The 27,735-nt window shown below is 41.4% G+C and overlaps 1 protein-coding gene across 7 annotated transcripts in view; it reads left to right on the forward strand.

Moving 5' to 3' along the window:
- GNAO1 (G protein subunit alpha o1) overlaps positions 1-27,735 on the forward strand; it is a 182,736-nt gene that overhangs the window by 44,856 nt on the left and 110,145 nt on the right. The window contains exons 3-5 of one of the 7 annotated variants that reach the window (XM_077132489.1): positions 4,013-4,198; positions 4,718-4,784; positions 4,861-5,055. The exons of 3 other annotated variants lie outside the window; for them this stretch is intronic. In XM_077132489.1, the coding sequence (XP_076988604.1) occupies positions 4,961-5,055 (95 nt within the window). In that variant the 5' untranslated portion in view covers positions 4,013-4,198; positions 4,718-4,784; positions 4,861-4,960. The remainder of the gene's footprint in view (positions 1-4,012; positions 4,199-4,717; positions 4,785-4,860; positions 5,056-27,735) is intronic. 3 more of the 7 variants (XM_077132487.1, XM_077132485.1, XM_077132488.1) reach the window with 3 other exon arrangements.

The raw sequence follows: 27,735 nt of genomic DNA on the forward strand, positions 1-27,735 counted from the left end.
CTCAAAGAGATTGCAGGATTCCCCTCTGTTTGCAGCTGACTTTAGGATAGTAATAAAAGGCCCAACCCATTTAAATCATCCAGAAACTTGGTACAGATTTCAAATCTTAGCGGACCTTCGAAAGAGCAGCTAGTCCAGCCCATTCATTTACAGATGAAGAAGCTGCTGCCCACAGAGTCTGCAGGACATAGGCAGGGCTAGAGGAACTGAAGATCAGCTGGAAACTAGGCAGTCCACGTGAATGACCTCTACTGCAGCATCCTCTGCCCATCCACCATTTCCCTTTGGCTCCTGGGGCCAGCCTGATTTGCTCTCCTCAGCATCCCTTGAAAACACATACCAATCTAAAAGCTCGTCTCTGAAGGCAGCACTCGTGGTAAAATGCTTCCTAAGAGAGAACCTTCTATTTTCCATGGGACTTTGATGGGGGCGTGTAGTGTACCTTGCCCTCTTCAGGCCTCTTAGACAATTTTGCACAGCTGTGCTGCTGTACTGTGTGGGCTGCAGCCTCTGCATCCTTCACTTACCCTACCCATATCACCCGGCTGTATATTGGGGTTGAGAAAGAGTAACCCAACATTTTAGCTAGCTACTTGCCTGTTGAATTAAGATAAAGTACAGTGATTCTCTCAAGAGATAACATATTCATCTGCTTATGTAACTTATGTGGATCGTATGGTTATGTGTGAAATAGGAAGGGAAGTGGAGTGAAGGGAGTTGGTAAAATATGGGCATTTTATGTGCATGACTTGGGTATCTTTATGATTTGAAATAATCACATTTTGATTATTTGAAAGAATCTCCTTTTTCATCCAAGATGACAGCTCTTTGAGTCATGGCCCATTTTGACATACTGGTTTCAGCATCTTGAGGTTGGAGAAACCAGGCTTCAGTCTTTTATTTTTTTAATATTTTTATTGAGAAATTTTTGCACACATGCAGTCCATCCAGAGTATACTATCAGTGAAGTATCACAATATCATCATATATTTGTGTATTCATCACTATGATCATTTTTAGAACATTTATATCACTCCAGAAAAAGAAAAAACTTGTATATCCTATATCCGTCACCTTTCCCCCTCATTGACCACTAGTATTTCAATCTATCCAATTCTTTTTTACCCCTTCTCCCCCCTTATTATTTGTTTATGTATTTTTCCTTTTTTTTTTTTTTTTTTTACTCATCTGCCCATACTCTGGATAAAAGGAGCATCAGACATAATCACATGATCACATTGTAAAAGCTATATAGTTATACAATCTTTTTTAAGAATCAAGCCTACTGGAACACACCTCAACAGTTTCAGGTACTTCCCTCTAGCCATCCAATGCATCATAAACTGAAAAGGGATATCTATATAATGCATAAGAATAGCCTCCAGGATAACCTCTGGATTCTGTTTGAAATCTCTTAGCCACTGAAACTTTATTTTGTCTCATTTTTCTCTTGGTTAAGAAGGCTTTCTCATTCCCGTAATGCTGGGTCCCAGCTCATCCCAGGAGTCCTGTCCCACATTGCAGGGAGATTTACACCCTTGGGTGTCGTGTCCTGCATAAGGCGGAAGGCAATAAGTTCACCTGCCAAGTTGCTTAGAGAGAAAGACCAGAGAGCAACAAAAAAGGTTCTCTGGGGGTGACTCTTAGGCTAATTATAAGTAGGCTTAGTTTCTCCTTTTCATGAATAAGTTTTATAAGGTTGAACCCCAAGATCAAGGGCTCAGCCTGTTGAACTGGTCATCCCCACTGCTTGCGAGAATATCAGGAATTCCCCAGATGGAAAAGTTTAATATTTCCTCCTTTCTTCCTAGTCCCCAAATACTTTGCAAATATTTTTTAATTCTCTGCCCAAATTATTTTGTAATATATCAGGGCATCATATTAACCTGTACAAAACCAACAAGATCTCACGCCCTATTCAGGATTCCATATAATTATGGCGTTCAAATAAACTGATCATACAAGTTAAATTAGGTAATATGCTACCCAAAATCTAAATTTTGCTTCAAATAAACATTTCTCCCTTTAGTCTCACATAGAAGTTGAAGTTTTAAAATAAGGACGATGTCATCTTTTACCCTATGTTCTGATTTACCTTAGTCCTATCCAGATCCTCTTCATTCATATCTCTAGTCAAAGTCTGCTTACTTTTTCAACTTTAACAGTTTCTGTGTGGAGTAATGCTGACTTTCATAGCTTTAGAGCTCTAACTCTGAGTCTCAGGTGTCACATAAATATGCAAAGTTTTAGGGAACGACCAGATTATATACAAATAGCTCAGTATCTCAGAATTTAGTAATAACAGTTTACAACTCCAGAATTGATATGGCTGCTGTAAGAGCTTACAATCTAGGAACCTTTATAGTTGGCCCCAACCTGCTAACTCATGCTCTCGACTTCAGTTCTCTGAGTTTGTATTTTGTAGTTAGTCCATATGAGTGAGTCATGATAATATTTGTCTTTTTGTTTCTGACATCTCACTCAACATACTAACCTCAAGGTTCATTCACCTAGTTGCATGCCTCACAACTTCATTCTTTCTTGCAGCCTCTCAGTAGTCCTTTGTACATGTACACCACAGTTCCCCCTTCCATTCCTCAGTCATTGAACCCTTAGGCCACCTCCATCCATTGCAAATCGCAAACACTGCCACATAAACACCAGTGTGCAAATATCCATTCATGTCCTCATTCTCAATTCCTCCAGTTTTATACCTAACAGTGGGGTTGCTGGATCATATGGCACCCCCACCCCTAGCCTTCTGTGGAACCAACACACAAGGCATCAGTCTTAAGGAACCTTTATAGTTGGCCCCAACCTGCTAACTCATGCTCTCGGGTCTTTGTCAGCCCAAGTTTCCCTTTCAGTTTAGAGAGTCATTCTTGACCCTACTTCTTAGGTAGAGAGGAAACAGTGTTCTCCCATCATTAGTCTCCCATATCTTTCCTGAAGCTTGTTGACCATTGCTAGAAAATCAACATACATACATTTTGGGGAGAAGAAATGAGTGGTATGCCACAATTCTGGCTATAACTTAAATTGCAGAGTTGAACTTTAGGCATGATTGCAAAGTAGGAAGCACTGGAGAGAAGAGAGCCTGGGCTAAATTGCATGTTTTCTATCCGTTTACACACCCCACAACATACGTGTGTGTATATACACACAGAAATATCAGTTTGAATTGAGGGTTTTAACTATCAAAGGTAGATTGAATGAGAGGAAAGGGAAGTGGGAGTGCTCTTCTGGTGAGCTCCTTTGCATTTACCCAACACTGTAACCAATGTGAAACACTGTTTTGCAGTCTTAGATACCTTAGAGATTGCCAGGTATGACATCCAAATAGGTCAGAAACACGCTGGCCCAGGTCAGCTCACCAAGTTTATATTAGCCAATGCCAGAGTGCTGAATTACAGCCCTTGGCCACCCTGCAGACAGGCCTCCTGACTCCCATGTTACTGCTCCCCTGGGGTGACCTTTCCAAGCCAGTCCATGACTCACCAGAAGAAACTGGTCTCATAGCTTTTTGCTACACCGGCAGCTTTGTTCCCAAATTTGATGATCCTCTGTAATCATCAAATAACGTACAGCTTTGAATGACTTCTGATTGTTTCACAAAGTCAGATTCACTAATAGAGAATGAAGTTTTACCACCGTAAATATTTTCAGATTCTAAAGGCATTCCTAAGGAAAAGAAAAAAAAAAGCTGACCCCTTTTTTGGTTAAAGAAGTGCTGAAATGTGTGTGTTTGTACATGTGGATGTCTTGTTTGGTTTCACCACTTCTGGATGATCGTGGATAAGTTTTCTTAATTTATCAGTGTTCCAGTTAACTTTATCTGTAAGATGGGAGTAATGATAGTACCTAATTGATCAAGTAGTTGTGAGGATTATGTGATGCTGAACATGAAGAGCACCTTGCCTGGCACATACTAAGCACTCAATAAATATTTGCTATTACTGTCATTGTCATCACCATTATCATTACTATTTTCTTTTCTCTCTTTTATTTTTAGGTTGGTCTCTCTAATATTTGTAGGTGTTATCAACCCATTCAAATAAATATGGTTCAAAGAATACGAAGAATCAAAGGGATTAAAGAGTGATGACATTAGCCTAACACGATTTAAGCAGCCATTCAGCAGATACTTAGTAAGCATCTACTATGTGCCAGGCATAGAGCTGCCCATTGGAGCAAAAAGGTGAATGAGACAGATGTGGTCCCACCTTCTTGTGTCCTACCCTCTTGCAGAGAAGTCAGGAACTTAATGGGTAATTAACAATGTACAGAATGTTATCACATGGATCCCTTGCATCTGAGTGAGAAGGGAGAGGGGAGAAATCACATATCCTGGTGGTCACCCCACTGCTTCAACCAGAAGAATACAACAACAGTCTCCCTGGAAATCAGTCTGTTTAAATTTAACTCTAGGGGGGGTAAAACACAGCCGTGCCATTTGCAACTAGAATTCTACCCCCATGTGTTTTGGGGAAGCACAGATGCCTTGGCATTTTCCCTCTAACAATAACAGAGATTGTTCACAATTATGAATGGTTTGGGTTGACTTGAGCTCCAAAAAAACCATGAATCATTTCATAACTTCTGCAATTGCAAAGAAATAACAAACACTCTGGCTCCAGAAAAAAAAAAAGTGGACATATAATAGAGCACAAAGTCATCTAAATTAAAATGTGAATCCTTTTTTTGTTTGTTCATTTAGCAGCTGCACATTGCAAGGCCAGCTGTCAACTGATTTAAAAAAAAAAAAAGCCAAGTTCAGTATCTAGGTACGTGGGGTACTAATTGTATGGTCTAATCCATAACTGGCCATAATATAACCTTCTTTCTTCATTTTTCTCCAAGATTTAGGCCAGAAGCATTATTTCATAAATTTCACTGTCTGATAAGGAAGGAAGAGTGAGAGTAGGCCTGTGGGCTAAGACTTATGTGATGGAGGGTCTCCATGGTGGATCCCCATCTAAGACATGCACGTACATCCTTTGATGGAACCATATTTTCCAGCAGACCTCTTGGAGCCTCCAGATACCTGATCACAAGGTGAGATTTTCAATTGGCAGGACTAAAAGGGCAGGCTTCCACGGATCCGTGACAGCCTTCCTGAAGGCCGTAGATACACACATGTCCCTGGTTGTGGTCCAGCCTCAGCCGAGCATGTCATCAGGAATAGCCAGGTTGTAGCATCTCGGGGCTGAGACCATGTAGGGGTAAGGAACAAGCACATGGAAACAGTGCCGCAGTCTGACCACCTTTATACAAGGCACCGAGTCTTGCTTTCCCATCCTATTGATGTTAAAAAAAATCTTAGTAATGTGAGCATAGCTGTAAACATCTGTGGGAAAGGCACTTCTTTTGGAGAACAGGCTCAGGAGAGCAATTGGTTTCCCCCTACACTATCACACTAGGGTTAACAATACACACAGCAATAGGCTCAGACCCATTGCCATAGCATGCCCTTCCCCACACACACTTATTATTAATAACATTTTTGTTATATAACCCATAACATGCTTGTTATAGATGAAGAGAAAATGTAGACTTTAAAATGGAGGTAAGTGATTAGAATCTTTATTCCCACAACCTAGAGGAAACCTCAATTATATGGACACTTTGGTGTACATATTCTAGTTTCTTTCGATGTGTCATGTGTGTGCATTTTTAAACAAAAATTAGTTTCAAATGGAATACATAATTTTATTATCCCTCTTGAAACACAATATACACTCTGAACATTTTCCCATAACAACAAATATAATTGCATATCACTTTATATGCCCTGCAGACTTCTCTGTGGATCTCTTGGAAGATATTTCCTTTTGTTTCTCTTTGCCATCAGTGACAGAGACAATAGAAAATATACTTTATCATTGCATCATAGCCTCAAATCTTGGGCTCCTTTGCTAGTTTTGCACTGGCCCATCACAAGCAGTCTGCCTGAGAGCTTCCCTGCTTTGAGCTGTAGTTATGAGTATACTCAGTCCATCAGCCAGTACAGTGCCAAGGTGAAGGCCAGCTCTGAAAAACACTCTGCCAGCTTTGGTGGGGGAGTAACTCAAGGAAACTATGGCATATTGCTTTGATTTCACTCAGAAGCACTGGTTGTTTCAACAAAGAAAAAGGGGGCTGTGTTTTAATAGAACTCCCTTTGGTAATTAGATGCTTTACTGAAAAAGCAGCCAGGTTAGCTATTTTTCCTTCCCAGTCTAGTCCTCTTGCAGTTGGAGGAACTAGGGACACACTAAATAAGTCTTGCCCCTAGCTGCTGAGCCCACAAATAAGGCAACACCATAAAGAAAACCTGTTCCTTTTGGAGCCTATATCCAAAGTTGCTGGGTTATCACATTCTTCAGGTTTTAATGAAGAATTGTTTCAGTGAAGAGTTCTAGAGATAATTGCTAAATGTGTACTATTCTGGGAAATAAGAATTTTATTGGCAAATGTTGCAACCACTCTGAATAATCCGGGTACTGGCTCCTTGTAAATATAGTTGGTAATTATCACTGGATCCTTCAGCCATAGGTCTCTTTCCCTGGATAGATAAATAGAATTGCCATTTATTCGTTGAAAGGTGGAAATAGCATGCAGCATCCTTTAGGGTAGGTGACTTGGCAGAGGCTGCAGCAGTGCCTTTGGAGGGTTTTGGTAACTGTCCTTGAGCCATTCAGTAAAGAAGTCCTATCTTCAGAAAGATGTTTGTAGGTCAAGCTTCTGAATCAGAAAAACAACTTGAAATTGTCCTCTGAGGCTACAGAAGATGGATGGATGAATGGTCTAGAGAGTGAAGAAGAAGCAGGAGGCTAGATTCAGGGCAGGGCACAGCCAACCCCTGAAATAACTTCACAAAGGATAGGGGAACTCTTTCTCAGGCATGTCTGGAAGCCACCTTAGCCATCTCCAGGGAGTTATTCTCTCATTTGTTTCACCTTAGTCTGTGCAGAGCTAAGGAGTGGGAAGAGGCAGGCTGGTGCTGCTTTCTCTTGTATTCACCATTCCCTGGACCCTGCTTGTCTGTCTGGTAATGAAGGTGTTTTGCTGCCCTCCACATTTAAAATCAGTTTAACAAACCATCGTTGGGCGGCCCTTCTGGTACCTGGCCTGCAGGTATCTAGCAGGGATGAAGATGTGAACTCCAGTAACCTCTCTCCCCAGAATGGTATCATTTTTCAATCACTTCCCTCAAATGACCTACTTTTGTCCCATCAGTCCATCTTGGCCCTGTTTAAAGCTGTTATTGGGTAGTGGTTTCCATATGTGTCCACATTTTAACATGCCAGTTTGATGGCATTTCTTCTGTCTTCTTGAACTTTTATCTGAATCTCTTTTAGGATCTAATTTTTCCTGTTTCTATCCACCCTTTGCCAGTGCCCAAACAGAATCCTAACAGACCTCCATGACTTAATTTTGGTTTAATTGGGATTTTGTCATATTTGGTGGTTCTTAGACTATGTGATCCCCATCTTCCTCCAGGCTCGGGTTGCATGTTATGCAACATTCATAGCTGGGTGGGGAGGGTGGAGAGGGAGAAGGTTGTGAACTATGAAGCAGATTAGGGTGTTCTCTTGGTGCAAGGTCATCCATCAGAACCCAAACACAGGAAGGGTGCTTAGAAACTGATAGGACTTGTTCTGTGGGAGATGGTTTGGTTTATCTCAGCTCTGGAAGCCCTACCCTGTGCAAAGGGAAAAGTCAGGTAGAAGCCAAGGAAGTATCTCCAGGGGAATAGTGTTTCTTCCAGGAGATGGCCTTGGTTCTGTTCAGCTCTCTCTGGGGCTCCAGACCCTCTGGGCCTCTGTGCACTTGGTGGTCCAGCCTCTGCTCACTGCTTTGTGGAGCAGGGGCAGATCTTGAGCAGCAGTTGAGCTCCTGAACTCAAGGAGGATCATGTGGGAATCTTCTAGAGACTTTGCCGTGCTCTTACTCTACTCCTATGGAATCTCTCCCAGCGAGGTGAAAGTACTTTGGATATATAGTGTAGCCTGAAGCCTGTGCTTTATTCCCAGGATCCAGGGAATGCCAATGTGAATAGGCATCAAGGTGGGGAGAAGGGGTGTAGTGTTACTTCTCAAACCTCTTTCTCAGCCAGGGGTGCAGCACTGGTGGCACAAGTGTGACTGCATAGCACACCACTGCATCACTAAGTGGCCCTAGGGAAGCAAGGCTCTCTTCAGTTGTCTTCTAGGCCTTCTGATCAAGTTGAGGAGGATGTCTCTAATACCCTTGCTTATATTCCTTTTTAACAAGACTTTGCTAGAATTTTATTACATGATTTTAATATATAGCTTTGCTTCCATTGTATTTGCTTTTATGTTTATCTCCTATTTAAGGCATATGCTACTGGTTTTCCATTAAAGACAGCAATATAAAATTTCCCTTTTAAAATAATATAAATTTTTTCCAGTACATAGAAATAAATTCAACAAGTGTGGTGTTACATGGCTACGGTCAAAACTCATGAGGTTGGCCCTTGAGAGATGAAAAGGTGAGAAATACTAAACCAGCCCCAGCCTCTCCTTTGGCCTGCAGTCCATGTCTCTTCTTGCTGAGGCAGCTGAGAAAGCATTTTGATTGCCTGTGTGTCTATTTTGTCACTTGTGGGGGGCTCCCAGATACAGGCAATTGGGAGCTGAGCATGAGCAGAAATCAGGCTAAGCCTCAACTGGAAGCCACACTCAGAAAGGTAAAGAGCCCTAGACTTGGGCCTTTCCTGCCCTACACCTGGAAACAGCGTTAGGAGGGCTGTGGAGGTCACGCGGCCCCAGCCCTGCCAGCCCAGGACAGCCTCTGGGCACAGCGGTAAGAGCAGAAACACTAACAGTAGAGTGTGGAGCTCTTACTACATGCCGGTGCTTCACCTTGGTTGTCCTGCTTACTCCTCCTAATGCTAAAAGGTGATAGTGGTGATGATCTCAGAGGTGGAAGGAATAAGAGAAAGAGGAGGAAGAAGATGAAGGAAACACTTAAGATTTATTGAGTACTTAACAAGTGCCAGGCACTGTTCTAAAGCATTTTGCCTATAATAACTCATTTTATTTTCACATTTATTTACTTATTTTCATTAATCACCTTGTTATGTGTATACCCCATTGTACAGCTGAGGAAACCGAGGTGGTATTTTACCCGCTTCCTGCACCTAGTTTCTGTTCTCTCTGTGGGCACACAGCTAGCGCACAGAACTGCAGTCTGATACCAGGCCCTCCACCCCCACACTCCCACCCCCAACTCTTGGCTGCTCACTGAGCTGCACTGGAAGTAAAGGGAAGGGACCTTGTGCTCGGGGAGCTTAGAATCTACCGGAACATATATACGCAAAAGAGAAAGAAGCCAGAGAGAGTGTCAGGGGGACCAGCTGCACTAATTCACACAGAGACTTTAGTTATGGCACAGCATTCCTGGACTTCAGTTTTCTCAGATCTAAACCAGGTCTTAGACTAGATCCAAGAGGGCCCAAACCTTAGCATTTAAAAAAAAAAAAAAAAAGAAAAATCTAGCAGAATCCTATCTGTGATCAGGCCTTGGGCTAACAAGAATGCTGTGCATCCTTGCTGTTGGCTGAAATTACATCCAGCCAGGGCAGTCACCCTGGTTACCTCAGGCTGATGAGAAGTTCTGATTAGGAGTTACATTTCTGACTCTGCTCCACAAAAATAAGAAATTGAATCTGTCACAGCTTGTTCCTTGTGGTAGAACAAGCCTCCACAGCCGGTGGCCCGTGGGCCCTTGGTGGGGCAGACCAACTTCGGGTCTGGGGGCTTCCCGCGCTTTGTCAGTCTGTAATTCTCCAAGGTCCTCTGACCTATGGGACGCGTCTTCCCCAGGCCTTTCTGGCTTCCTTTGGTCACTCAGATCCCAGCTGCAGCGGCTTTTCCTGACCACCCTGTGCCCTGTGGAAGGCTGGAACCAAAGAGGGCAGTGCGTTGGTGGGTGACCTGGCCCTAGAACTAGGCATTGCAGACAGCCGTGCTGCCGGAAGGATGGGTGGGGCTCCCAGGGCTGAGCTGCCAACACTGCTTCCCTTGCTGCAGGAAGAAGGCAGGGCTGCGTCACCTGGAGGGACTTTTCTGCCTGTGTCCCACTCACCTGCAGGATCCCCCAGTCGTGCCTGGAGAGCTCTGAGAATAAACCAGATTGGGAATAATCAGTGCAGAGGCTGAACTGACGGCCCCTCAAATACTATTTTTTGCTGGCACTCATCTTTTTAAAATGTTTTACTAAAATGTTTTCCACTGAATAAAACAGTGCCTTTAGGATAGGCCCGCCCTAGAGTCATAGGACAATTGAGCCAGGAAAAAGCCCTAGGACAACAATTAAAAAATTGTTTTAGATGAGGAAACTCTGTTGTTTTGTTTTAAAAGATGCTTCATCTACCACTGTTGGTCCAGGGAAACGTGGCCTCCGGTAGGCTGTTGCTCATAAGCTGATAATCAAGGTACTTTATCCATTTGTAGAAATAGGGTGAGTCCTTTGCTGTGCAACTGCTAAATTAAGTTTGCATGGATTTATCTTAGACTCATAGCCATCTTATCCCATCTGAGTCAGCTTGGCTGGAGTGATGCTCAGGTCTTTTGGGGAAGAGTTCATGGCCCTGGACAGTTAAAGGTGGTGTGCCCTAGGGCAGCCAGAAAATTTTGTTCTTTAACTCCTTCATTAACTCGTGAACATGGGCATATGAAAGAAGTCTGTGTATTCCTGACATAGAAGGAACTGATGGTTACAGCTAAAAAGGTAAGATTTTTGTAGTCATATGCACCAGTCACTAATGCAAAGGCAGAAAGTGCCTGGGCCAGACAGAGGGCTGGGATGCTTGAATAGACAGAGTGAGTTTTGAGTGCTGGAGGCCCAAGAGAAGTTTCCTGTAGGAGGAGGCATTTGAACTGGCCCCTAAGGAATCCGTAAGATTTGGGAATTGATATGGCGTGCTTTTTCTGTCAAAACATGGCCCACTAAGAACAAAAAACATACCAGTTGAGGTACTCACAGTACAAAGTCCAGAGGCTAGAGTTAGGAGGTAACTTAAAGATGACCAGGGAAAACCACTTCCCCTGTTTGCACTGAGTTTCCCATCTGCAAAATAGTGGGGCTGGCAAGTGGTCTGCTGCTTTCTGCTCTGACTTCTGAAAGTTCAGTACAGCCTGCCCACTTTTTTTTTAATTATGAAAAATAACCTATATTTAAAAACGCAATGAATTTCAAAGCACACTGCAACAATTAGTTACAAAACAGATTTCAGAGTTTGGTATCAGTTACAGTTCCACAATTCTAGGTTTTTCCTTCTGGCTGCTTCAAGACACTGGAGACTGAGAGAAATATCAATATAATGATTCAGGAGTTATACTCATTTGTTAAATCTTATCTGCTTTTCTATAACGCCACCTTCTCCTTTGATTTTTTTTCATTATATATTTTTATTGATATATATTATGTATTCATATACCATGTAATCATCCAAAGTGTACAGTCAGTGTTCATATCATCATACAGCTGTGCATTTATCATCACAATCAACTTTTTTTTCTTTTTTTGTGAAAAATAACATACATACAAAAAAGCAATAAAATTTCAAAGCCTATTGCAACAATTAGTTATAGAACAGATTTCAGAGTATGATATGGGTTACAATTCCACAATTTTAGGTTTTTACTTCTAGCTGCTCTGATATACTGATGACTAAAAGAAATATCAATATAATGATTCAGCAATCATACTCATTTGTTAAACCCTACCTTCTCTGTATAATTCCACCATCACCTTTGATCTTTCTTCCACTCTTTAGGGGTATTTGGGCTATCGCCATTCTAACTTTTTCATGTTGGAAAGAATGGTCGATAATATGGGATAGGGGGATGGAACTAGTTGATGTTCTGGAGAGGCTGGCCCCTTCTTCATTTCAGGAACCCTTCTGGAGGTTGTAGGTTTTTAGAAAGTTACCCTAGTGCATGGAGCCTTTGTAGAATCTTATATAACACCCTAGGTGTTCTTTAGGATTGACAGGAATGGTTTTGACTGGGGTTTGGCAAGTTATTATAGGTAGCAAGGTCTAACTGAAGGGTATGTAAGAGTGATCTCCAGAGTAGTTTCTCAACTCTATTTAAACTCTCTCAGCCACTAATACCTTATTTTGTTACACTTCTTTTTCCTTTTTGTCAAGATGGCGTTGTTGATCCCACAGTGCCAGGGCCAAGCTCATCCCTGGGAGTCTTCCACGCCTCCAGGGATATGTTCACCCCTGGATGGGGGAGGACAATGATTTCACTTGCAGACTTGGACTGAGAGAGTGAGGTCACATCTGAGCAACAAAAGAGGTCCTATAGGAAGGCTAAGCTTCTCTGCTGTATACATAAGCTTCACAAGAGCAAGACTCAAGATCAAGGACTTGGCCCATTGATTTGGGTGTCCCCAGTGTTTGGCACAGTATCAGGGGTTTCCCTGGTGGTAAAGTTTAATAGTTCCATGTTTTTTCTCCCACAGCGTGCTCACTTGTGAGAAAGACTAATGTGCAGCTACCATGTAGCTGGTGCTTATGATGGCCAGGCACCAAGCTAGTTGTTTATGGGTATCAGAAGCACCCAGGGAGGAAAACAAGACTTAGCAATCAAGTCGCTTGTTCATCGGGTTCATCCATTTATTTAGCAAATAGTAGATACTTCTATGTACCGGGCACTGCCCTAGTTAGAACATGATGGATAATGGTAGCGATGCCCGACTCCCACAGTGTGCCAGAGATGCCCTAACACCCAAATACCCCTTCTACCCAGCTGCTCAGGGCCTACTAGTCTCAGGTCCTCCTGAAACAGTTGTTAAGCTTTATTCAAAGGTCATGTTATGGAAAGCCCTGCCAGCTGTAATCACAAAGGATGTCAGTGAGAATACGTCTCTCTAGAGTGTCTGTGCACATGGTAACGCTCCCAGGTCACCATGTGGGACATCAGAGCCCTTTATGCAGAAACAAGGATCCTGTTGCAGGCACCACTGGGCCCTACCATTGCCAGTGATGGGAGGGTGCTTCTGAATGCTGGATGATGAAGTTCAGTGTCTCAGAGCTAAATGCAGCTCAAGGAAACTTCCAGCCTGAGCCGAGGAGGATGGGGAGCCAATGCATTCATAAATGAAAGGGCCTTTCCTCTGCCCAAGATTTTCCTTAAGGAAAAGCTCAGGGTCCCACTATCCCTCCAGTGCCTGCAGTGAACCTTGAATTCTCTGTGCTTACTCATTCTCTGTCACAAGCCCCCATCCTCACCACTCTCTGTTTGTTTCCTATAACCGCTTTTCCTTGAGGCCTCTCACTACTCTCCCCTGGATATCAGCCTCTTCAAAAAAAATTTTTTAAGAGCATATGATTTTTTGTTGAGTAAATTATTTAATTAATCAAATAGATATTTTTATTATATAATAGTTTGTACATGTAAAGGAATATATAGCATCAATGTAAGTTATTAATAATAAAATGCCTGCTTTGGGCAGTGCGACAGTGGCTCAGTGGTGGAATTCTAGCCTGCCATGCTGGAGACCTGGGTTCAATTCCTGGTGCCTGCCCATGCAAAAAAAAAAAAATCCTGCTTTGCCAAATTAAGCCCACCAATATGGCCTCCCCCAGAGCAACAGCCTCTTTACTTGACAATTATTCTTCTCCTCTCCCTACTCTAATCTGTTGTCCATATGCCTCCTGGAGCGATCTTTGCTCAGCTTAGCCCCCTCAGTTGGTGTCACCACCCCCGAACTCAGCATGAACTCAGAGCACATGACTAGAGCTGGCCATCCCAGCTGAGCAGAATGCCTGCTGCTCCAAACTGCACCCTTTACTCTGCTGTCTCCCTGCCTTGGGGTGCATGCTTTCGTTGACCTGGAATAACCCCCCCACCCACATCTCCCACATCTCTGCCTGTCACACCCACCTCTCCTTTCTGGGCCACAAAGAGTCATGGTTTTCCCAAAGCCACACCTGACTTCTCTAGTTAATTGTACTTCCTTCTCCTGTGAGCCCCTTTAGAATACTGATGGTTTTTCTTTTTCTCTTGTGACATATCTGACCTTTTTACTGCCTTTTATTAAGGCTAGTTTTCCCCAGATCTTATCTCCCTGCAGGGCCTGGTAGAGGACCTTGTATATAATAGATGCTCAGTGAATAGTTGGATTAGAATGGACTGAACTGTCATCCAAAGCCCGACTTACCTCTTTGTCCCTGAAATTCTATAAAAATAAGCACCCCATTTATCTCCTCAGGAGATAGTGCCTCCTTGGGCAGGAATATGATTAATGCTTCATAAATGCTGGCTGAATGAATGAATATTTGCGAACAGTTTGCCTCAGTTAAAGGATTGGGCTCGGTGGTCTCTAAGGCCATAGTCTAACCCGTATCAATCCTCGATTAATAATCCCCATGTAATGATATTTGGGATTGCAAAATGACTGTCATGTAAAGGACAAATAAATTCCTATATTGAGTGTGCACACACCCCCAATGAGAATCACAGTTCTCAGAAAGGGGTTCATGAGGTTTGAAGTTTGTCTGTAAGTCTCTTTCAGGTATAGAGGATCCTAAGAGGCATTTTGTCTACCCAGTCTCACTTCTAGTGCCTTAAATGAAACACAAACTGCTTTGCTTTAAACACCACTAAGAAAAACATGCACAATTCTTTGGAATAATTTTTAACAGTATAACGTATTTATGCCTTTTAATTGTACTAACTGTCATAACAGCATTTAGAGAAATTAACATCCCAAACCTCTACTACCTTGAACTGTCATTTCTATTTTTCTATGTTACTTTTCAATCCTTGTCCCTACATATCAAAGAAACTTTCACTTCTGCCAGAAATGAAATGAAAGTGCTGACATTATCCTATTATAAGCATCTCATCTAATTGACAGACTATGTGAGCCTCTCCTGGGATAGGAGCCCTATGCTGGAAGCAGTGGGAAACACAAGAAGGGTCTGTTCCCTGAGTATTTACTGAGGGCCTGTACTGGGCCTGGAACTGTCCTGATCTGAGGGTTGCAGCAGAACATAAGACAGCTCCAGCTCTCAGAGAAAGGGAAGCAGACATCAAACAAATGGAAAAATAATATGTCAGGGGCAGGTAGGCTGTGAAGGAAAATAAAGGAGAGTAAGGGGGCTGCTACTTTATGAGAGTGGCCAGGGACAGTCTCTCTAAGGTAATGTTTAAGCAGAGATCTGAAGGAAGTGTGGGAATGAGGGAAGAATGTTCCAGGCAGAGGAAAGAGTAGGTGCTAAGGCCAGAGGTGGGGGCATATCTGATGTATGAGGCTGGGTAGCTGGAGTGCAGTGGGGTGGGATGAGAAAAGATGAGCCCAGGAGAGGGAGCAGGAGGCTACACCACACTGAGCCTCATTTGAGGCATTGCTCAGGACTTGGGCTTTTATTTTGAGTTCATTGGGAGCCTTTGGAAAGCATTTGTCTCACTGTGGAGAACAGCCTGGGGCTAAGGGGTAGAAGCAGGAAGAGCCGTTAGGGGACAGTTGAAGTAAGTTATCCAAGAAAAAGGCACTGGTGGCCTGGACCAGGGTGCTGGTGATTTAGCAAGGTGGTAGACTGACAGCTTCTGGACTCATTTTGGAGATATAGCCATCAGGATTTCTTTGCAGATTGAATGTGATCATGAAAGAAGAGAGAGTGGCTCCAAGGTTTTTGGCCTGAGTAACTGGTGAAATGGAGATGTTGCTTACTGAGATTTGGAAGAACACAGGAAAAACAGGTTTGGGAACAAAATCAGTTTTGTTTGGACCTGTAAAGCTAGCTGTGCCTTCTTATGAGTTCAGCACATCTACTGCCCATCAGACACAGCACTCTTCTGCCCAGCCCAGTTGCAGCCTCAACTCCTCAACACTGTGCTTCAGAAACCCACTCCTAGACAAATAAAAATGGCCCCTGTATGAAAAAACTTTCCTGGTACAAACAGAAACAATGAATGAGGGTACGAGGGGAGAATAGTATTAGGAAGGAGGAGATCTCTATGGACTTGCATGATTAAGGAAATCTCCAAGGAGGAAAAGGGCTTGCATTGACCTTCTGTATCAGTTAGGGGTCTGTTGACTGCAAGTAATAGAAAACCAACTCAAAACAGCTTAAAAACACTGAAAGTTACTAGCTTGCATATCAAGAAATCTGGAAATTGGGCAGCCCCATTGTTGCCCAATAAAACCACCAAGGATCCAAGTCTTTCTGTATTTTCATTCTGCCAGTCTTAGCACATCATCAAGCTTCTCCTTGCAGCAGCTTCAGGCATCATGACTCCACATACCTAATTCCAGAGCATTAAAAGATCTAACCTTTCCTTGTTTCATAAGCCCAACTAGGTAGACTTCCTCTCATGCCTCATTGAACAGATTTGGGTCAAATATCTCTTCTTAAGGCAGTTACAGACTAGGGAGGGAGTTATATGATGAGTTTTGGACACCAGAACACAGCCAGGGTGTGACCAGCAAAGAGAGGGAGCATGGTGGATGGGTTGGTAACCAACAGTGTCTACTCCACCCTTGAATTACTAAGAGGAATAGTACTGAGATATAGGAAGGGAAGGTGTCATAGGTGGGTTGAAAAGCTTGAGCAGAGCGCAGAAACAGTAAGTTATAAGATATGTCCATCAGACAAGTTAGCTGGTAGGGAATAAAGACAAAAAAGAAACCACATGGCAAACCTTGTTGAGGACCATTTCAGATACTCAGTCCAGTCTTCAGTCCAGTCCTTGAAAACCACGGACCTAGAAGACCATTCTAGGAATTTTTTAAGAACCCTGAGTCCTGGCCAATTTGAATAGCAAAGACTACTCTTGATCTTCCCCTAAGCAGTTCCACTTGTGAGGAAGATGGAACATCCCTTGGCTTAAGCCCTATGCTGATACCAGGTTTTTTGGGTCGCTCTGGGGTAGAGAGCAGAGCACATAGGACAGAGCTTTCCTTTGGAAATATAGCCAAGAAATTGATACTGATTCTCGATCATCTCTTCTTTCATTCAAATCTTATGATCAGAATCTTTCAGTTGCAAATGATAGAAATCCTTCCTCCCACTGGCTTAAATAAAAAGGAAGCTTTTTATTTAAACACCTGTCACTGAAAAGTCTTGGTCATAGGATTCCAAAGATGTCAAAAGGACCTGATTTCTTTCTTCTCTGGGCCTTGCTTTACTCCTTGTTAAATTCATTCTCAGATGGGCTCAGTTTCTGGGGTCACAAGAGCCTGCAAGAGCCTCAGGCTATGTGTCACCTCAACTTCAAATCTTGGTGGAAAGTGTGAGCTTCTTTCCTAGATATCTCTTCTCACTGATTCTTACCGGCTCACATTTCCACCCTTGAACCAACCGCTGTGACTTTGGGGACTGTGGTGTGCTGACTTAGAACCTATCTTAATGACATTCACCGAGAGTCTGGGAGGAGTAATATTTCAAATACCTGAGATTGGTAAAAAGCTGAAAGAAAGGATTCTTCATAGTCCCAAACCACAGAATCAATCTAAGGTTCTACTCCCCAATCCAAGAAATAACTAACATACTTTGTTTCATTATCCCCTCATTTAAACATCTCACTTAATCCTCATAATCCTTATAAAGGTGAGTGGGTGGGAATTTTTATCCCATTTTGTAGGTAAGAAAGCTGAGGGTCAGAGAAATTAAATGATTTATTCAGGGTCATCTCAGTAATAAATGGTAGGGTGGGCCACGGTGGCTCAGCAGGCAGAAATGCTGCCTGCCATGCCAGAGGACCTGGGTTCGATTCCCGGTGCCTGCCCATGTAAAAAAAAAATAATAATAATAATAATAATAAATGATAGGTCTGGCCTTTGACCCCAGGTCTTCTCACTCCAAATTCAGTGCTCTTACTTTGCCAGTGAAACCGCCTGTTAGATTTATGATTCACTGTGAATGTGCATGCATATTTGAAGAGAGAGGTTCTTAAAACTGCACAAATGAAATTAAATTGAGGAGTCAGCTCAAGGAGTTACCATCTCTTAAAGGCTGGTGATATGCAAATGGTGAAATAAAGAACATCATTAAGCTCAAGGGCATGTTTTAATAACAGTTAATTAACTTTTACAGAACAGTCAGCAAACATTTCCCCCTTCTGCTGAGATCTGTCCTATGAAAACGGGTTGTAATACAAAACCCCAGGTGGTCAAGTACAAGTGTGGGTTTTCCCAACAGCCTCCTTTATGAAGAAGAGCTCGCCTCTGGACTAGTCCCTTGCTTTCTCCACCCTTCTCGGCTTTGCCCTCCCCTTGCCAACTCTCAGACTGTTGTCAGCTAATGGTTCTGCAGATCGTGTGACGGAATTTAATCTGCTCCTAGGGTTTGGTACACTTAGCATTTCCCTGCAGGCGTCATTTCAGTACCTCCTGGGATTGTCTGCTCTTTTCTCCCCTCCTTATCCTGAACTCCAGCTCCTGTCAGTCAGGTAGGCTGCCATTTTCTCTGATAAACAGGTGGCCCCAGAGTGGATGCTAAAGTACTTCGGTTAGATTTCTGAGGGTTTGTATTTTCTGGAGCCCAAACCAAACCAGAAAGCTTCAAACAAGAGTTCCAGTCCTGTGAGGCCTTGTCATGTGGACAAGAAATTAGACTTATTCCCACAGCGGAAGGAGCAAGGGGCAGAAATTATGGGAAGAATAAGAACTCATTATCCCCCCCTCTCCAAAATAGAGCCATACTGGGAAGAATAGAGTGAATTCCTGCATCAGATGAGTAATTGGGCCAGAAACTTAGGTTTATGACTAATTGAGATCATAAATGAAGGTGCAAAGTAAAGTATAGGTATTACTGTGTCCCTATTGGTTATGAGTTTCTGGGTGGCAGAGCAGTAGCAGTACAGGGTGAAGCCTTCATGAGCCTAGGTCTTCTGACTCCAAGTCTCCAAGTTTGGCCCCCCAGATGCCAGGCTGCTGGGCAAGGACCCTCTCCACCAAGGACAAGAAAGTCGGGAGTACTGTGCTGCCTCGGCCAGCCTCAGCAGCAGTACTGAGGTGGTAAGGAGAACCGGGCCAGCCCCAGAGGGAGTGCTGATGGGGGGGGGGGGGCATTCTAGTGTCTCCGTGATTATGAGCACAAACTTGGGAATCACACAGAAGTTTGGCTCTGCCACCTACTGCCTGCATGACTTTGAACAAATGATTTAACCTCTCTCACCCTCAGTTTCCTCCTCTATAACATGGGGATAGTGAGAGTACTTTCTTTATGTGAGGGTGAAATGAGACGGTGCATGTAAGTCACCTAGTAAGGCGTCTGGCACAGTCATTCTTCCATGAGTTCACCTACTGAAGCCATTCACCGCTTCGTCCTGCATCCCCAGGGTCTCAGGAGTGTTACTTTGGGCACTCATCCTCTCTGAGGATCCATAGCCTCACTGAGTTGTCAGACAAGGAGCAGCTCACCCAGGCCCCCTCATCAGGAGTACTCAGGTGGGCTCTCAGGTCCCTTCTACACCTTTCCTCCTGGCTCAGCCCCATCCTGCTGTAACTTCTGGGCATTTGGGTTGGCCTTGTTCTCTGAGGAAAGAATCCCTCTCCTTCCTTGGTACTCACTGCCCTGCCCTCCCAGAGCTGTCAGGCCCTTCTGATAAGCAGAATCCAGGCCCTCTTAGGGAGGTGCCATGCTGGAGCCAGATTCTGCGGCTGCCTTGGAGCTTAGGGCTGTTGGGCTGACATGCTTGCCTCCTGCCAAGAGAGCTGGAGAGTTGCTCTCACCTGACCTCTGGGTGTCTGACCAGATAGCAGCAGTAACAGCCTTCTCTACAGCCAAGTGCCTAAGCAGGGAACAGCATCAGCCCCCCACTCTGGGCCCCTCTAGCTTGGCCCTGGTTCCAACCAACACTCATGAAGAGACTTCTTGTAGGACCCTGGGTCTGGGACCCATCACCCCCATCCTTCCCCATCTCACCTACAGTAGTGTGACTCATCCTTCCACTTTGTCTTATCGGAGAGATTAGCAGGAGAAAGCCTGAGATGTGGAGTCAGAAGATCTGGCTTGGAGCCCCAGCACAGCCTCTTGCTTGCTGGTAACCTTGAGCAAGTCACGTTACCTTTCCAAGCTTCTGGTTTTTCACGTGGAAAATGGGGAGAAGAGAATAGCTGTATTTTCTTCTGAAGGTTGAATAAGATAACTGTAACCCAAAACTTAGTTGCTTGAGAAACTTTTAAAGAAAGCTAGAAGTGAATTTGAGAGCTAAAAATATTCTTTACAGCCCATGGGTATTGGTGGGTAAACAGGCACTTTCACTAGACCAGCCTGCTAGGTTCAGCTGAGCTGTGTATTACCCTGCCAGCCTCCTCTCTGTTCCAGCTTCCTCTCTGTTCTAGGTGGTATGGACACGCAGGGAAGGTCTCCAAGGCCAGGCTGTAACCCAGCGGGCCCCATGTTCCATCATGGCCTGGAAGCAGAGTCTTGGGGAGCGTTGAGGAGGATTGAGGAGCCAACCTTGAGCCTCCGGCTCCTCTCTAGCCTGGGAGTGGGAAAGAGTTGCTGGGTCCTCCAATTGAAAAAAAAAAAACCTTGTTGAAATTCTAATTAAAGTTTGTATTAAATTTCAATATACATTTGGGAGCAGTTGACATTTATTTATAATGTTAACAGCTTTCATTAAAGAACTTTCTTAAGAACTGGTCCTTCAATAAGATTTTGTTTTTTGAATTATAATGTATCTACTGAAAATAACCAGATCTTAATTCACAGCTTAGTGAATCTCCACAAAATGAATAGATTTGGGCAGTCAGTGCCCAGGTTAAGAGGCATTACATGGCCTCACTGCCATCTTTTTGTCATTGTCCCCACCAGGGCGGCACCCCACTACCTGACTTCCACCAACATAGATCAGTTTTGCCTGTTTTTATGTTTCATATCAGTGGAATCATACAATGTTTCTCTCTTTTGTTCAAAGTGCAGGTTTCATCTGTACTGTTGTATATAGTCACAGTTGTTTCTTCTCATTGCTGTATAGTATTCCACTGTGTGGCCAACCACACTCCTAAACCATTCCTTCCCCTATTGATGGCATTTGAATGACTTCTGGTTTTGAGCTTGTTTTGGTTTGCTAAAGCTGTCAGAATGTAGTATACCAGAAATAGGTTTGCTTTAAACAATGAGGGCTTACTAGCTTAGAAATTTACAGTTCTAAGGCCATGAAAATATCCCAATTAAAGCATCTTTGAAGAAAGGCCACCAGATTAAGGGACATCTCTCTCACATGGGAAGGCACATGACCAACATCTGCTTGTCCTCCACTCCTGCGTTCTGTTGTCCTCAGCTTCTGATTCCAGTGACTTTCTCTGGGCATCTGTGGGTTCTCTCTTAGCATCTCCAGGGCCGTCTCTCTCTGTGCTTGCTTTCTGTGTCCTTCTGTTGGTTTCATTTTTCTTTTTTTCCACTCATTAAGGACTCCAGTAAAGGATTAAGACCCACCTTGAATTGGGTGGGTCATATCTCCATGGAAACAGCCTAATCAGAAAGCCCCACCCACAATAGGTCTGTACCCACAAGAATTGATTAAAACAACATGGCCTTTCCTGGGGTTCGTAACAGCTCCAAACTACCACAGAGCTATTACAAGTAGTGCTGCTAGGAACACTCTTACACAGAGCTTTTTGTGAATATATGGATAAATTTCTCTTGGTGTCTACTTAGGAATAAAACTGCTGGGCAGTAAGACTTTTTTTTGTTTTATGATGCATGGCAGGGGTCACATTTTATTATTTTTCCATGTGAGTATCCTGATCCTGTTATTGCAGCACCATTTGTTGAATTTTTGTTTGTTTTGCTTGTTTGTTTGTTTTTTGGGGAAGTACATGGACTAGGAATTGAACTCAGGTCTCCCACATGGCAAGCAGGAATTCTACCACTGAACTACCCTTGCACCCCCCCTGTAAGACTTTTATAGTTTTCTTCATGTAGGCTCTGTAAGTTTCTTGTATTTATTCCTAGATAAGGTTTTATAATTTTGTCATTGTTGTGAATGGGAGGTGTTCTTTATTTCCTTTTTAGGCACTTATTACTAGGGAGAATATCATGCTAATTTTTGAATATTTATCTTGGATCCAGCCATCTTACCAAATCTCTTACTAATTATAATATGTTTTTAACCATTTTTAAAGGTTTTCTAGGTACCCAAAAATCATCAAAAAGGTTATTTTATCTCTTGTTTTACAACACGGATATGTTTTCCTGCTTCCTTGTATTAGCTGATAGTAATAGAGCATAATAATAATAATGGCGAGTTCTGTCATCCCTATCTAATTTTAGATTTTTTAAAACTTTTTATTTTCATGGCATATAAGCAGCTCAAAATTTCCTATGCTAACCACTTTCAAATATACAATTCAGTTGTACTAATTGCATTCACAGTATTGTGCTACCACCTCCTATATCCATTACCCCAACTTTTACATCACCTCAAACAGAAATTCCATACCCAATGAGTAATATCTCCCCCTCTGTCTCTTACGGAGCCCTGTGTAATCTATAATATCTGTCTCGATGAAATTTGCTTATTTATAGGTATTTCATGTAAGTGAGATTATACGATATTTGCCTTTTGGTGTCTTGCTTATTTCACTCAGTGTGTCATCTTCAAGGGTCATCCCTGTTAGGATCAGAACCTCATCCCGTTTTACAGCTGAATAATAATCCCATTGTATGTATACCACATTTTATTTGTCCATTCTTCAGTTGATGGATGTTTGGGTTTCTTCCATCTTTTGGCTATTGTGAATAATGTTTTCTTGTGAATAAAACTTTGGTGTATGATGTTTGAGTCCCTGCTTTCAACTCTTTTGGTTATATGCCAAGAAGTGAGATTGCTGGGTCATGTTCTTTCTTTAACTTTCTGAGGAGCCTTAGTTCTAGATTTTAATTGAAATCATTTTAAATGTCGCTGTTTACAGTCATATTTGCTGTTGGGTTTTGGCACATAGTTTTTTACTTTGTATAAGTAATTAGCTTCTATTCCTGATTTTAATTAGGAATGGTCTAAATTTTACCACTGCCTTTTCAGCATCTATCGATGTGACCGTATGGCTCTCCTGTTTATCTAGTGGTGATTGTGGACCCTGCTGTCGAACTACCTCATATTCCTGGAATGAACAGTTTTAGTTGTAACATATTTTTTCTTTTGAAAAACCTGCCTAAATTCAATTTGATAATTTTAACAATCTAATCTTGGGCCAATTTTAATAAATGAGAATGGTTTATAGTTTTCTTTCCTGTACTATTGTCTTCAGCTTTTAATAATTAAAATTATGGCGGCTTCACAGTATTAACTGGGGAATTCTCCATCTTTTTCTATGACCTAAAATCTGAGGAATAATGTTGAAATTATCTATTATTTAAAGGTTGGATAAAATTCACTGAATCTGTCTGTCCTAGTGCCACATTCAGTGGAAGATCTTCAATATTCTTTCTAATTTTTTTCTATGGTAATTGGAATGTTCAAGCAAGTGTTCCTCTTCTTCTTGGGTCAATTTTGGTCATTTGTATTTGGCTAAGGAACCATCAGATTTTCAAGCTTGAGGCCATAGTGATGCATGTAGTGTTCTCTTATGACTCCGTTTATCTTTTCTGTGCTGCTGTAGGTTTCTCATTTCTCATCTTTCTACTTTTGTTCTTTTCTCAATCAGCCACATTAAGGTTTTATTTCATTTTATTGAATAGCTTTTGTATTTATTTTTACTTTCTACTTCTTTTTTATCTTATTAATTTCAGTTCTAACTTTATTAATTTGCAATCATAAGTTCTTTTGTTATGGTTTGTTCTTTTCATAATTTCCTGAGAAAAAAGCTAAGTTCCTTTATTTTTTCCGTATTTCTTCTTTAGTCATAGAGGTTTTAAATTTCCTGTGAGCTTCACTTTTGTTCTGTTCCATGGAATTGTTGTGAAATACTCTTTTTATTGCTTTCTAGATACTCTATTGTTTCCCTTTTGATTTTTTCTTTAATCCTAGATTTATCTAGGAGTGGGTTTCTTAATTACTAAGTAAATATTTTTCTTCTTTTAATTTTTATTTCTAATTTGATTGATTATGATCAGAGATTATGGTCTATAAGAGCTTTTCTTTGTAAAATTCACTAAGGTTTATCTCTGTGACCCAATACATTATCGATTTTTTTCTTGTCTTTTTTTTTTAATTTAAGAAATGAACAATACACTTAGAACCACCAAAAATGAATATCTTAGCTTAACCATAGGCATATTTAAATAAAGTATCCATATAATCATTGTAAAACCTGTTTTTGCTCAGTAAGTTTCATAAACCAATTTAAAATTAAGGTGAGAAGGAAAAAAACCTACAAATTCAGATGGCAAAGTTCCTTAATTCTAATTATTAAACACTAACTTAGATACCATTTCATGATCAATTTTTGTAAATGGTCCAGGTTCCTAAAAGTAGTCCATTCCATACTCAAGGAATGTAAGGTCCTATACATACATCTGCTAATTCAAATTATTATATTATTTATTCTCTCTGTTATCTCAATTTTTTCCTACAAGCATCTACTTTTGAAATAGGCATTATGAAATTTCACACTAAAATTTTATTTTTTCCATTTCTAATAATAAATGCTTTATATATTTAGCTTCTGTCTTGTTTAGTGGCTATAACTTTGTAAAGTGTTCTTTTTGTCATAACAAATATTTATCCTCTTCTGTATTTTTCAACTTCATGTAACTTTGACATTCTGAATTCCCTTCTGTTTGCATTTGTCTGGAATCTTTTTGCCTATCTGTTTATTTTCGACATTTCTATATACCCTTAAGTAATTTTCTCATAAGCATCATGTACCTGGGTTTTATTTTTTGCTTTACTTTTTTAACCTCATCTAACATCTTTTATATTTTAATGAGAAATTCAGTTCATTAACTTGTTTACTTGATGTTTTTCCTTTCATTTTATGGTATATTTATAATTTCCTTCTATGATTATTTCTGTGATTTTCTTTCTGACAATTTGTGCTGATTTGATGTAGTTGCTTTGCATTTCATTTTTCTCTCTGGTTAATTTGCAAGTTCTTTTTTGTCTCATTAAAGGTTACATTCTTTTTCATTTAATTCATAATCAGATACATACTACTCTACTATTTGATAACACCCAAGGTACTGCATTTCCTCCCTGCTTTTCCCCACTTCACTGTAATGAGACCTTTAGAACTATCTCCTTGTCCCCCACCTAAGATGAGACCTTGGATACTTTTACTCCCCAACTCATGAATTTTGTTAGGATAAATTAATACTTTTAGTTTGGGGCTCCTGTTGTAATTTCCCTTGTAGTATGTTCCTTCTATTTTCTGAGTTCTTATTTAACAGTTACAGCCCCAGGAAGTCGTCCTCTCTTCATTTAGATTTAGGGAAAAACAGAGAGAGCAGGCATGCTAGCAAGCTTCCATACTCATCCTTGCTTGCTGACCTGCTTATTTCCTGCATGGTGAGGTCTCTGATTTGGTGCGTTTTTGTTTGTTCTTTAGGTATTTTCCAGAGATGGGATGTGTATGTGATAAACTCCGTGAATTTTTGCATATCTGCAAATATCTTTCACCCTGAAAAATGAGTAATCTCTTGGCTGGGCAAACTATTTGGGGGGGCTTTGATTCTCTTTTTGGAGCATTCTGTAGATGGCATTTCAATCTTTTAGCTTATAGTATTTTAGATGAGAAGTCAATGTCATCTGTTTTTGTTTTTGTTTTTTCTTTGTGGATGATATGTCTCCGTGTGGAAGTTTTTAAGATTTGGGAATAATTGAGCAGTTTTATCAGGATAACCTATATATATATATTTTCTTGTCATCCTTCCTGGAACTTTGTGAGCCCTTTCAATCTGCAGACTCAGATCATTTTTTCAGTTCAGGGGAATTGTCTTCTATTTGTTATTTAATTGTTGGCTGGCCTCCATCAGGTTCTTTTTCTTCTAGAACTCCCGGTATTCTCAAGCTAAATCTTTCTGGATCTATCCTTTGAGTCTTCTATCTTTTCCTTAATTATTTCCATCTCTTTATGTTTTTGCTGTATATTTGGAGATAGTTCTTCCATTTGTCTTTTAGTTCACTAATTACTCTTAACAGGGACTTACTCACTGTAGTTGGGAAGACTTTGTTTTCTGTCTGCCCTGAGTCTTGCGTTTTGGGCACGTGTGGTTTTCTCTTTGAGAGGTCCTTTGTGTCCTGGAGAAGGTCTTTTTCACCAGGCCTGTGTGTTGTTTGCTCGGACTGTTCTTCTGCTGGGACTTTAAGCATGTTGTGAGTGTTTTGTACTTTGTTGGTGCCTCTAGCACAGCTGGTGGGGGTGCAGCTGCTCTGACCCTGGGCCTGGGGTATTGAGGTAGGTGAGCCACCAATCTGTTCCTGGAATGCCTGGAGGAAGCTAGTGTCTACTTCTCCTCATTCCCAACCACCTGGCATCCTCCACACCCACCAGGGCTCCACAGCTCTCTCTAGGCCAAGCTCTTCCCAGCATTTGCAACATTTGATCCTTGCTCCAAAGTTCTCTGCTGGTCTTCAGGTAAAAAAGAGAGATTCCCTGCTCTTATTTTCCCATCTCATCTCCACATGTGCCTGGATCTATGCAAAGACCTCAGCAATCATCTGATTCAGGATAGGTGGATAGATTAGAGATGATAATCTCCTTTAGGTTGCTGTGTCCTCAGAATCTCTGTTATCCTCTCTTAGTTGCCTGGGGATCAGCTGAGACTCCAGAGATGCCAAGGAGAGGTTGCTCCTGATTGTCTAGTATCCATCTCTCTCTCTCTCTTTCTGTCTGTGCAGGCTGTTTCTGTGGTTGGTACCCTGGGGGGCTAAAGACCCTCACAACCTCCTACTCTTTCTCAGTTTAAGTCGGATTAAACACTAGATGAATTCCAGAATCATATGCTGCAAGGTTCCCCACCATGTAGGCTGAAGGGTGTCCAAGATGGTTTGCAGTGGTAAAAGAACCATTCAATAGCATTGAATCCCGTGGTAGAAACATTCATTTTTTTCAGTTATTCTGATTATGAAATAGAAACTCTTGAGTGTTGTTACAGCACCTTTGATATCTCTTTAACACTTATTAATCTCTCTTTTTTTCTTTCAAAGAGAAAAAACATTTATTACTAGGCACGCAGGAGACCAGATAGCCTAGCAGCCCCAAATCTGTCTCCTATTGATTCTTTTCGTTGTTGTTGCTAATTTTTTTTATTTAAGAAAACAAACAATACCCTTAGAACCACAAAAATGAATATCTTAGTTAGCTTAGCCATGGACATATTTAAATAAAGTACCCATATAATCATTGTAAAGCCTATGTTTGTACAATGTTTCATAAACCCAATTTAAAATTAAGGCAACAAAGAAAAATCTATATATTCACATAGCACGTTCTTAAATTCTAAGTATTAAACACTAACTTAGATACCACTTGATCAACTGTCAAAACTGTGAATGTTCTCAAAATATCAAATAGAAAGTTCTTACAAATAACTGCATTGCTATAGTAATGACCTGTGTTACTAAATATTTTCCTGACATCAGGAAAATATGAAGATGCAAATATTTTTACAAGTAACATATGGAAATCTTAACCACCTAAAATGGATATCTAAGTTAGCTTATCCATAGGAATATTTTAAAAAATCTAAGTAATCATAGTAAAGCCTGTTTGTACAATAAGTTTCATAAACCAATTTGAAATAAAAGCAGGGAAGGAAAAATATCTATAAATACAGATACCAGAGTTACTTGAATTCTTAATATTAAACAGTATCTT

The sequence above is a fragment of the Tamandua tetradactyla genome, chromosome 16 (assembly GCF_023851605.1).
Source record: "Tamandua tetradactyla isolate mTamTet1 chromosome 16, mTamTet1.pri, whole genome shotgun sequence".
Classification (NCBI taxonomy): Eukaryota; Metazoa; Chordata; class Mammalia; order Pilosa; family Myrmecophagidae; genus Tamandua; species Tamandua tetradactyla.